This window comes from Marmota flaviventris, chromosome 1, assembly GCF_047511675.1.
Source record: "Marmota flaviventris isolate mMarFla1 chromosome 1, mMarFla1.hap1, whole genome shotgun sequence".
Classification (NCBI taxonomy): Eukaryota; Metazoa; Chordata; class Mammalia; order Rodentia; family Sciuridae; genus Marmota; species Marmota flaviventris.
Window position 1 is genome coordinate 24,851,684 of NC_092498.1, and position 12,313 is coordinate 24,863,996.

The 12,313-nt window shown below is 38.9% G+C and overlaps 1 protein-coding gene across 3 annotated transcripts in view; it reads left to right on the plus strand.

Moving 5' to 3' along the window:
* LOC114108189 (transportin-3) overlaps positions 1-12,313 on the plus strand; it is an 86,146-nt gene that overhangs the window by 27,191 nt on the left and 46,642 nt on the right. For all 3 annotated transcript variants that reach the window (XR_011707554.1, XM_071612033.1, XM_071612036.1), the window contains exons 3-4: positions 382-455; positions 2,076-2,232. Coding sequence is in view for 2 of the 3 variants with exons in the window: in XM_071612033.1 (XP_071468134.1) it covers positions 382-455; positions 2,076-2,232 (231 nt within the window). In the remaining variant the exon portion in view is untranslated. The remainder of the gene's footprint in view (positions 1-381; positions 456-2,075; positions 2,233-12,313) is intronic.

Sequence of the window (12,313 nt, forward strand, 5' to 3'; positions counted from 1 at the left end):
TATTTTTAATTTTAAACTTTATTTATTACGGTGCTGGGGATTTAACCCAGAACCACATGCTTGGCAAGCATTGTACCTCAGAGCCACAACTCCAGCTCATGTTATTAACTTTTAAAGGCTAATCTTTAATTTCAGGAATTTTCAGCTAGGCTGGAGAAGCAAATATACTTACACACACACACACACACACACACGTACATATATGCATTATATTATATACGTATGTGTGTATGTGTGTGTTTTTTTTTTTTTGTTTGGGATGGGGAAGAAGGAAGGTGTCAGTCTTGTCATATTGTCTGGAAGAAAAAATTCAGTCATTGTTTTCCAGTTAACATTAATGGTAACCCTGTTTCTATTTGTTGTTTTTAATCTCTTCTTTAGCTGGCTTTAGCAATAGCAGATCTCGCTCTACAGATGCCTTCTTGGAAGGGTTGTGTACAAACATTGGTGGAAAAGTAAGTAATTTGTATTGACAGCATATTAGCATTAGGAATTATCATTAAGCTACACAGAGAAATTTGTTACTAGTAGGTAGAAATTTGATTATTTTCCTGAACTGTTACCATAGTTATATATTATTAATCTTTGTTAAATTGAAGAAAGTCATTTAAAATTTAATTACTACAGAAATAGATCATGTGGGATATAAAAGACCCTCATAATTTATATACATACCCTTTCTCTTTTTCTCCTTGAATCCACTGTAGCACATTCTTTCATTGCATTGTGGATTACTCCCAGTAATGGACTTATTAGCAGATTTGTAAAACTAGTTCAGTATTTATAGATTGTATTAAATTGAAGGTTGCTTTGAATATATATTGTTACTAATTGAGGTTTGTTTCATGTCTGTCAAGAGAGGCCATATTATTTTTAGATATGGAGCCTACTACTTTGGTGTTTTTTTTTTTTTGGTACTAGGGATTGAACTCAGGGGTGCTTGAGCCACATCCCCAACCCTTTTTATTTTGTGAGACAGGGTCTTGCTAAGTTGCTTAGGGCCTCACTAAGCCTGCTATTTTGGATAAAACATTTCCTTATGTGCCCTGTCAAGATAATCTTTTTTTGGCAAGGATCAAACCTATTCCTTGCACATGCTAGGCAATCACTCTTTACACTGAGCTATATCCTCAGACACAATCTTGATATTTTCTTGCATTTGATTAGGGAATTATTTCTGAACAAAGTGTATAACCTTTTTTACCTTCAAAGAGAGTGCATCATGAAAGCCCTTACATGGATAATTTATTTTTTTAGGAAATTTTTTATAATGTGAAATAACATATGCTCCTTGAAAAAATTTATAACAGTATAGAAATTTTCAGAGCACAAATAAATCCTGTCCTATGTTTTATATAACCACAGTTAATGATTTATCATATAGCCCTTGGCATTTTAAAACAAATAAGTATGTATATATTTTAATATGGTCCTGTGTATTTGCTCAGCCATATTTACTATGTTTCATATGCTTTATTTGCTTAATACATGTGATCATCTTTTCATAAATGTATGTCACTTTCTTTGTTAATTGCTGAGTATGTTCTATTGTATGATTGTTAGTAATCCTTTTTATTCTATCTAATTTTGAAGGACATTTGTATACCCCCCTTTTTTGCAATTATAAACATGCTGTAGTACACATCTTTACATATTTATCTTTGCCTGTGTATGTGAAGATTTTCGTGAAACATAAATCACCAAAAGTGAATATGGAGAGTCAAAGATTATACAGCTTGAAATTTAAAAAAAAAATTTTTTTTTTAGGTTATTTTTTTAGGTGGACACAATATCTTTATTTTTATGTGGTGCTGAGGATCGAACCCATGGCCTCACTCATGCCAGGCGAGCGCACTACCACTTGAGCCTCATCCCCAACTGTACAGCTTGAAATTTTGATTGCAAGGTCTTTCTAGATAACCTTTCCAAAAGATAGTATCTTTTCTTTTTCCCTTAACAGTAACAGGAGTGCTGCTTTTCTTGTATGGTATGTTCTGATGGCTGTTATCTTTTGTGATTATATATATTCTGTCTTTCAATAACTTGTGATAAATCTTCCCCCTTTTCTTTTCCAGATATAGCAATGATGTAACTTCTCTGCCATTTTTGCTGGAGATTCTTACGGTGTTACCTGAAGAAGTACATAGTCGTTCTTTACGAATTGGAGCTAACAGACGCACAGAAATTATAGAAGATTTGGCCTTCTACTCCAGTACAGTAGTATCTCTGTTGGTGAGTAAGTTTGGAATACCCAATTGCTGCTGAGGGACAGAAAACTGTAGTGGTTATTTTGGGATCCAATTGTACTTATTTATTTATTTTGAATTTTTTTTTTCTTTTGAAAATCTGGCAGTAATAGTACTTTGGCATTTATATAATACTTTCTAATTACAAAATACTTTCAGAAACCATACTTCTTGTAGGACATGATGGTGCATGCCTATAATCCCAGTGACTGGGTGGCTGAGGCTGGAAGATTTCAAGTTCGAGGCCAGCTTCAGCAATTTAGTGAGTCTGAGCAACTTAGCTAGACCTTTTCTCAACATAAAAAAATTTAAAAAGGACTGGGTATGTGGCTCAGTGGTTGTTTCCCTGGGTTCAATCCCTAGTATCAAAACAAACAAACAAACAAAAAGAAACTACCTTTTGAGTTTATACATAATCCTGTGAGGATGATGATTCTGTGAATGAGAATTAACTTTAGAGTAATGCAATTGTTAATCAGAATTTGAATTCAGGCCTTCTGATTGTGTATCCCACATTCTGTAAGCTATGGGAGCTTTTGAGAAGGGACCATGCTTGGAAGTATGTATAAACTTACTTTACTAAGGAAAAGTTTCTCTGATAAAGACAAATTGAAATTTTGATAAGAAGGTAATAGAAGACTTTCCTTGATCTTTGAACAATGTTAAATGTGATTAGTTCCTTGTGATCACTTAGAATGTAAATGCTTTAGACCAGAGGTGGGTAAATTTATGTTTTGTGGGCTGACTGCCTATTTTTGCAAATACTGGAACACAGCTGGGGCCATTTAGTTACATATTGTCAATGTCCATTTTGTTGGTCTCTGTCAGTAGAATTGAGCAGTTTTCAGAAACCTTATGGCCTGCAAAGTCTAAAATATTTACTCTTTGGTCTTTTAGTGAACATGTCTACTGGTTCCTAAATTAGATGGTATTAAATCCGTTATCTAGCTCATATTTCATTTTTAGGTCTTTCAGATCTCGTTTGATTTTTCTCAATGATGTGGTTATAGGAGATATTTTTCAGGGATTTGTTTCAGTGCTTCTACAACATTATAGATCTTTTTGTTTGAAAAAACAATTTTGTTAAAAATTATGGTCAGGTTGATGTTAGAAATTTGTTGTGAAATTATTCTTTTAAGCTAAACATGTTTAATTTTCAATTGGCCACTTATTTTAAATAGGATTGTAGAAAATTAGTAAATATAGACAAGGCAATTACATTCAAATAATTTGGAGATCATAGCCTTTTTTTTTAACTTTAAAAAATTTGTGCTAATTGGTTATACATGACAGTAGGCCTTCATTTATATTTATTTATTTGTTTGTTTTGTGAACCCAGAGCTTCATGCATATTCAGCCATATTTAGACAAGTGCTCTACCATTGAGCTGTTACCCTCAGCCCCCACACCCTTCCCCCGCTTTTTAAAACTGTGGTCCCAGGCTGTTTCCCAGGTTGTTCCTGAACTCCTGTTCAAGCTATTCTCCTGTATCCTTAGCCTCCCAAGGTATGCCACTGTGCCAACAACTATTAACCCTTTAAAACGTATCGTCTATGAACATTTGTATAGATTTTTCCCCCCTTTGGTGGTGCTGGGGATTGAACTCAGTGCCTTGTGCATGCGAGGCAAACAATCTACCAACTGAACTATATCCCCAGCCCTTGTATAGATTTTTTTTTTTTAAACCCCAAATGAGATTGTGTTCTACCTGCTCTTCTGTAACCTTTTTTTTTTTTTTTTCAGTCATTTAGATTCATCTTTACATTTCAGTAAATTCTCATATCATCTAATATGTTTCAGACCATGTTCAGATTTCCTCAGTTGATTCTAAATTTTTTTTTTTAGAGAGAGAGAGAGAATTTTTTAATATTTATTTTCTAGTTTTCGGTGGACACAACATCTTTGTATGTGGTGCTGAGGATTGAACCTGGGCCGCACGCATGCCAGGCGAGCGCACTACTGCGCCCCTAAAATTTTTTTTCAGTGAAGATTTTGCAAATCAGTGTCTGGTTTAGAAACATGTCTTCTTCACAAGACAGTCCCCCATCTTCTGTGTTTTTCAAAATAACATTTGGGGAAAAAATTGGACCAGCTTTTTTTTTTTTTTATAGCATATCTTCTGCATTTTATGATTGCTTTGTTTGTTTAATTTAGCTTTTTTTTCTTAGTACCTATTTCCTCTAATTGAAAGTTACATCTAAAGCATCTCTTCTCAATAGGGTTTCCTCAAAATAATTAAGTCCTAATACCCTGAGGAATCCATTGTGTGCAGTGAGTTTTCTACTCTTCATTAATAATGGTACTAACCATATACCACACTTAGAACAATTGAGAAAATAGTCACTCTGATCTTTTTTTTAGGGTTTAATTCTTTCCCAGGATACTAGTTGAGAAAACTGAGAAGGTGCAATGGGTTAGTTTAAGAAAGAATAGTTTTGTCTAGAATACATCATAGGTACTTCATGTTGCATCTTATTGACCACTAGATCAGGATGATGATGGTCTGATTCTTCCACTTATAAAGTCTGCTTTTCCATCCCAGTGTGGTGGCTCAGGTTTATAATTCCAGTGATTCCAGAGGCTGAAGCAGAAGGATTTCAAGTTCAAAGCCAGCAACTTGATGAGGCCCTAAGCAACTTACTGAGAACCTGTGTCAAAAACAAAAAGGGCTGGGGACGTGGCTCAGTGGTAAAACACCTCTGGGTTCAGTCCCCAGTACCAAAAAAAAGTTTGCTTTTCCCATTGAAATATGATTGTAGCTTGTTAGAATGTCTAGATTTTTATCAGCCTTTTATATTTTAAATTTCTGTTGGTGAACTTTACTTAATAATTTCATTATGGTTTGCAAAATGATGTTTTACTAATTTTGTTATTCCTTCTATGTTGAGAGCCACAGCCGAAGGGGCCCCAGCAAACTTCCAGCTGCCAGCAAACTTCCAGCTGCCGGCTGATGATTGGCTCACAGCGGCCCCAGCAGCATCTAGCTGATTGGCTCCTCTGCGGTGATGCTCATTGGGCTGTTTCCCTGCCCTTTCAGACCACGGAGCTGCTCATTGGGGGACTTTTTTGGCTCCGCCCACGTGACCCAGCCAATCGGCCTCAAGAGCAGGAGGATTGTGGGAGGTGGAAAGAGGCTTGTGTTGGAGAGAGAGGCCTGTGGAAAGCCGGTGGTGGCAGTTGGGGCTCTGAGGGTTTTTCCTGAGAGGCTGTTTTGTTTGGCGTGTGTGGTTCTAAAAATAAAGTTCATTTTTTTTGACAAGTGGCTCCTGATTGTGCCCAGCCAGACTGCAGCATTTCGCCTAGCCGTCTCCTTGCAAAATTCCTCATTGGCAACCTTCCATAACAGGTATTGTCCTCCATTTAGCACAGCTTTACACATATTAGCCCAATCTGCTGGCGTCATGTTCAAGTTGTTAATGGATTCGACCATGCTTACAGTGAAGGGTGCTTGAGGACCGTAGGTTGTTACAGCCTCTTTTAGCTGCTTCACTGTTTTGAAATTTAAAACATGGTAAACTTGCTGCCCTCCTGCCTCAAATACAGGGCATGTTAATATTTGAGATCTTGTCTCAGGATCCCAACTATCAACTGCGGGGGTTGGGGGCCTCCCAGCATATGGAGGTGGCCTTGTTAGTTGGACACTTACGTCCTCTGGTGATAGAAAGGTGTTAGTAGCAGTCTCCTGTAGAGGTGGTGCTGTTGGTTGGACACTTACACCCTCTGGTGATAGAAAGGTGTTAGTAGCAGTCTCCTGTTGTAACTTTCCCCCTGATGGCTTTTTCTGTTTTACACTTTCTTTCTCTGACTAGCTTGAGAGGCCTTCTCTTTTACTTGAATTTTTTCCTCTGTCTGACTAACTTGAGAGACCTTCTCTTTTACTTGAATCATTTCCTCTGTCTGACTAACTTGAGAGACCTTTTCTTTTACTTGAATCAATATGTCTTCTCCTTCCTCTACCATTGTCTGAACTGAAGGCTTTGGACTAAGCAAACAAGATACGAAAGTCCACAATGGCAATGTGCCAACTGGCAGGGTCCCTGGGCTTTGCTTTTCTATTCTTTTTAAATCTTCACCATGATGGTTCCATTGTGATATATTTAACAACTCCTCCTTAAAAAGCCATGGGCTATGTTTTTGTATTGTATCAACGTGTGCCCTGACTGCTCTTGATTTTACTGGGATGCCTCCTTCCTCTAACAATTTACTTAACACTCTTTCGGTTTGTTTTTTACTAATTTCTGATCCCATATTTCTACTATAATACAACCCAACAAGATAACACCAAACAAAACCGAGATAGAATGAAATAAAAATGGAACAACAAAAAATCAGTATAACCTTTCTCCCTATCTGTTCCTCAGACGCAAATAGTTTTTCCTCAGATGTGAGCGGTTTTTCTTATGTCTCACTCATCTCCAGGGACAGGCAACTTAAAACAAAAGTGAAGCAAAACAAAAGAGGAATCTTAAAATGGCTACCCATCCTCTCGCCCTGCCCTCAGGGGCGAGCAGTTTACCTTATCACTTACACTCAGTTGCTCCCCGTGGGAGCCACCAAATGCCACAGTCTGGCTGGGCACAATCAGGAGCCACTTGTCAAAAGAAACGAACTTTATTTTTAGAACCACACACGCCAAACAAAACAGCCTCTCAGGAAAAACCCTCAGAGCCTCAACTGCCACCACTGGCTTTCCACAAGCCTCTCTCTCCAACACAAGCCTCTCTCCACCTCCCACAATCCTCCTGTTCTTGAGGCCGATTGGCTGGGTCACGTGGGCGGAGCCAAAAAAGTCCCCCAATGAGCAGCTCCGTGGGCTGAAAGGGCAGGGAAACAGCCCAATGAGCATCACCGCAGAGGAGCCAATCAGCTAGATGCTGCTGGGGCCTCTGTGAGCCAATCATCAGCCGGCAGCTGGAAGTTTGCTGGGGCCCCTTCGGCTGTGTCTCTCAACACTTCTACCCGTATATAAGTTGGCTTTCTTGTGAATTCCTACCAGAGAGATTGAATAAATCTTAATTTTAAAGTTTCCCACTTACAAAGTAAGAATTTGTTTTCAAACTGCCTTAGCTGTTACTTTTTTTTTTTTTTTCTGGACTTTTGTTGGGATGGGGTAGAATACTGGGATTGAATGCCAAAGTTCTCTACCACTGAGCTACATCCCCAGCTCTTTTATATTTTTATTTAATTAAAAAAATTTACACATTTATTTTTCTTGTTTATGCCTTTGGGGCTTAAACTTTGTCCATAGACTCAATTTTCCTTGACCTCACAAGTGGCGCCTGGGTCTATAACAAGCTAGTCCCAGGGCCTTGTTCCCACTCCTTCCAGGCCTCCAGGGTTCTTTGTGGCTCTGCCCCTGTGCTGAGGATTGAACTCCCAGCCTTGCTTTGTGCATGCTGGGCAGGGGCTATCCTCTGAACTAAGCTTGTCGTTTCTTGCAGCCATGCTTTCTGGTTTTGGTTCTCTGCCATACTGTTTGGCCTTGGCTCCTCCTGTGACCCGCCTTTCAGGCTTGATCTTCATTCCTCAGCCATGACTCCTGATGTGGCCATGTGGAAGCAAGGAATCCTTTCTGCCAGCAGAATGGTACCTTGGGTGCTTGGTTCTTGTCCCACCCCAAGGACTTATCCTGCCCCAGCTACCCTATCCAAGAGGACTAATCCCTAGTTAGCTACCATCACCCTCTAGCAGGTCCCCTTCTCCGTGTGATCCCGTTCCAAAACCCAGTGACATCCCTGCTAAAGGAAAGTGGGATGTTTTCCTAGGCATCCCAACAGGGAGTTAATTGTTTTTATTTTTGAGACAGAGTTTCTCTAAGTTGCTGAGTCTGGCCTTGAAATTATAATTCTCCTGCCTTTGTCTCTCAAGTTGCTGGGATTATAGGTGTGTGCCACCATGCCCAAGTTGGCTTTCTTTTGGAAGTATTGCGGACTTATGGACTGTTGTTGATTTGAACCATAATACTTAATATAAAGAATTATCATTATTAATTATAGTGGAGGGTTTACAGTAAAGAAGAATCGTCTAGTAAGAAGTACAGTGAATTCTAAAGGATATAGAAATATAATATAGCCCTAGGGCTGAGATAGAGCTTCCGGATAAGTAGAATCACCCTCTACTTCCCAAGGTTAAGGTCCAGACCTTCTTGGAGATGGCATGTGGTTTAAAAGTCACTGGTGATATATGCTGCTGGAAATCTGTTCTTTAGTATTTTCTAGAAATCTAAGAAAGTTTTTCAGGTATTTTTCTTTTTGTTTTCCTTCTTTTTCTTTTTTTTTTGGTATGGTGTTGGGGATCAAACCCAGGACCTCTCATATGCTAGGCAAGCTCTCTACCACTGAGCAAAATCCCACCCCTGTTTTCAGGTTTCTCATCAGATAGTTTTGCGATCTTGTTGGAAGCACTCTGCTACAAAACTGTCTTGAGTGTGGGAATATCATGGGAATCCCCTAGCCATTGTGCCCTGAGAACACTGGAAAAACTTGAGAGCTACAGGAATCTGTCTAGTGCTGGAAAAGTTGTTCATTACTCTGGATCCAGAAGAGCTGTGCTATAAAACCATTGGTGAAGCCAGTATGTGGCACATGCCTGTAATACTAGCTACTCAGAAGGAGACAGGAGGATCACAAGTTCAAGGCTATTCTGGACAACCTTAGCAAGATCCTGTCTCAAGAAAATAAGAAGAGCTGGGGATGTAACTCAGTTTAAAGTAGCCCTGTTTCAAGTCCCAGTACCAATAAAACAACAAAAAAACAAAATACATTGGTGAGGATAGAGGAGAACCCTGGAGGAAGATTTTGACCAATGTACTGCAAAAACTACGTCCCAGAGACGCTAGAGGTCTCATGCTGGAGAAACTGTACTGTGCAGAAGGTTATACATTTGGACCAGAAGCAAAACACTGTTTTCTTCCTGGATTGTCTCTCCATGTCCTCTACTAACAAAACTTTAGTGCTGACACAGGAAAAATATGTAAAGGTACAGATGTATTTTCATAGAGCAGTCTAATAAGGTAAGTTGGAAGGCAATAAATTATAACTGGCCTAGTCTTCCCCAGTTTGACTAACTGTATACACCTTTTTGCACATATTTAATTTCCTGTAGATTGACACATATGGTGATTAGAAAAGGTGCAAATCTGCTACATTGTTCATTTTATATAGCTGTTCATAGGCCATGATTGATATCTGTGGTTTCTTCTTCAACTTACTTTGTCTTTCTCATGCCTTGGCTAAAACCTCAGCTGGTTGGAATTCTTCACCTGCTGAAGTAACCCAGATCTTCATTCCCAAAGGGTCTGAGCCCTAAAGTTATCCTGCTTTGTTGTTTTATATTAACCTTTGCTGTTGGGCATGGAAATACTCAATGAGTCCCTAGGAATTCCCTGGATTCTAGATTGAGTCTTTCTTGTTTCAATTATGTAGAAGCAACCCAATTTCTCTTTAGTAGTTGGATATAGTCGGTTCAACCCGTAGATTACCACCTTTTTTCCTTGTGGCTTTAATGCCATAGGAAGCCCATATTATTTCCTTGGTAGTCTTATCTTCCAATATATTGGAGTCATTTTTGGGTTTCTTGGTGGAAGCATTCCTTTCTTGGGCACTAAGATCTCAGTGTTCAGAATTGCCCATTATTGTACTTCCTTTGTTCTGATGTGAATTCATCGATCAGATACAATGCTTTGAGAGAAACCATGACTGCTAGATAAGGCATTCTGTGGGACTGTGGATGAAAAGTGCTGACAGAAGCTTTTTTTTAGGAAGGGAAGGCAAATTCATATCCAGAATATGAGTCCATTTGTGTAAGGACTAATCTCTATTTCTTCCAGGATAGAAGTTCCATGTAATCAGTCTGGTGCCCATGGGGGATGGTGCCATACTGGTCTCTCCTGTCAGCTGGTTAAATACTCAGTGATAGTGTTATCCAGTTCAGCCTTGGTAATTGGAAGTTCATGTTGGTCCCATGCCTGGCTTCTATCCCTGCCACTGGGGCTACTTTTTGTTAATGAGTCCATTGAGCAAGCCCTTTATCAGCTGGAGAAGAGACTGATATCTATAGAGTTTATTATTTTGTCCATCTTATTATTGAGAGATTCTTCTATAGTAGATGGATACCTTTTGGTAGATATTCACATAAGAAAGAAATATCTCTGCAATCTGTGCCGAGAGAGGTCCATCCATGTCTTTTCCTCAGACTTACTTGTTGCTAACCTTCAATCCTGTTTCTTCCAAGTCCCTGACCATCTAACCAAACCATTGACAATTGTCCATGAGTAAGTATAAATCCATATTTCTGACTGTCTTTCACTCCAGACATGGTAGATAACCAAGTATTATATTTGAAGTTCTACTAGGAGGATTTTTCTTCACCATTGCTCTTACTAAAGCCCCAGAATGAGCCTCTAATGCTATAGCAGTTCACCTTCAGATAATACCATATTGTATGGATGCACCAGTAAAAGCTGACTTGAGTCATTTTCTTCTTCAGGTATCTCTTCTTAAGTAACACCTTAGGAGTCCATAGGCATAAATCAAGAGGCAAAAATCAATAAAAGAAGAGTTGGTCTTAAAGGAATCCATGCACCTTACCTTTACCTTCTAAGATTTTACTGAACTCAGTCTTTCATGTACCATTTTCATTTGATGACTGATTATCTCCAGCTATGTGGGTAGGTAGTTGGGACAACACCCAGTTCATGATAGGAAGCTTAGACCTCGTGATCACCTAATGTCTCATGATTAGATGTTTAGTTTTTACCAAAGCCCAGCAACAGACAGAAACTGCTTCTTAAAAGAATTGTGACCTGCAAAAGAGGACATACCTTTGTTTCTGAATCCTAGGTATTTGTACTGGTTTCTTATTGGGGCTTCCCAGAAGCTTCATATACATATTAATTCCAGAATTTGTTTGAAGTATGCATATGGCAGTGAATTTGGCTCTGTCTGGTGTTATGTAGTCTGTCCTCCCTTGGTCTAATACCCTTAGAAGCCACTCCCCCTAGGTTTCTTCAAAGATGCATATTAGCTGTTTTATAATTCTCTTGGAATGTAAATTTTTCTTTTGTAGGTATCTGTCCCCTGGAACTTGCTGAGGTTTAACCCTAGTTATGGGTCTAGTGGCAATAGGAATGTTAGTGTCAGATCTTAAGGAGAATGGGCATCTATTGTCAAGACACTGGCTCAGGTGATGCTATCAGACTGAGGAGGGTTAGTCTCTACAGATACTAGAGTAGGCTTTTTCTGCTGGAAGGAGAGACTCAGTGACTTAGGAGTTTGAAATTATCAGTTTCTTTTGAGTCCAACCATATGTCTCCATTTCAAGTTTCAGAATCTTGTTCTTTACCAATCATTTTCCTATCCTGGACACGAGGGATTTGGTGAGACAGAATTCAGCTGTTGTTTGTATACAGTAAGCCACACAACTAAGTTTTGTAGATGAGTTTCAGTGATATCAGCCCTGTAGCTACAAGAAAACTGCTTTTTAGAGCTATCATGGAAGCTTTTCAGACTGTGAGTTGAGCTGTGATTTAATGAACCTGACCTTGTCATTTTTTTTTTTTTTTGTAAGCATTCAAATGATCTTAAAAGAATCTAGCCACATCACAGTCCTTTATATCAACATTACTGCCACAGTGGTGAACTGTCCAGTCAATTGGACTCCCAAGGGCACATGCTTCACTTGGTACTTCGTCATATTCAACCTTGGTTAATTGTGATGTGGTCTGAAAAACATATTGCTCTTGGTTATCATATTCTTTCATGTAGCTTTTCATATTATGAAAACCCAGAGCATGAATTGCCCAAAGTGGCAATTCAATAAAACTTTTCTCATTCAGTTACTCCCATATTCTCCTTTAATGGTTATATTTCATCCTGTTTCTTGTTAGTACTGTATTTTTATGATTTATGTGACCCATTTCTAAGCAGGGTGTTAACTTTTTTTCTCTTTTCCTTCCATTTTTTTTTATTTTTCCAAAAATGGGGTCTCGCCTAGTTGCTCAAGCTGGCCCAGAACTCCTGGGTCAAGTGATCCTTCTGCGTGATCCTTCTGCCAGAGCTTAGTCAGTA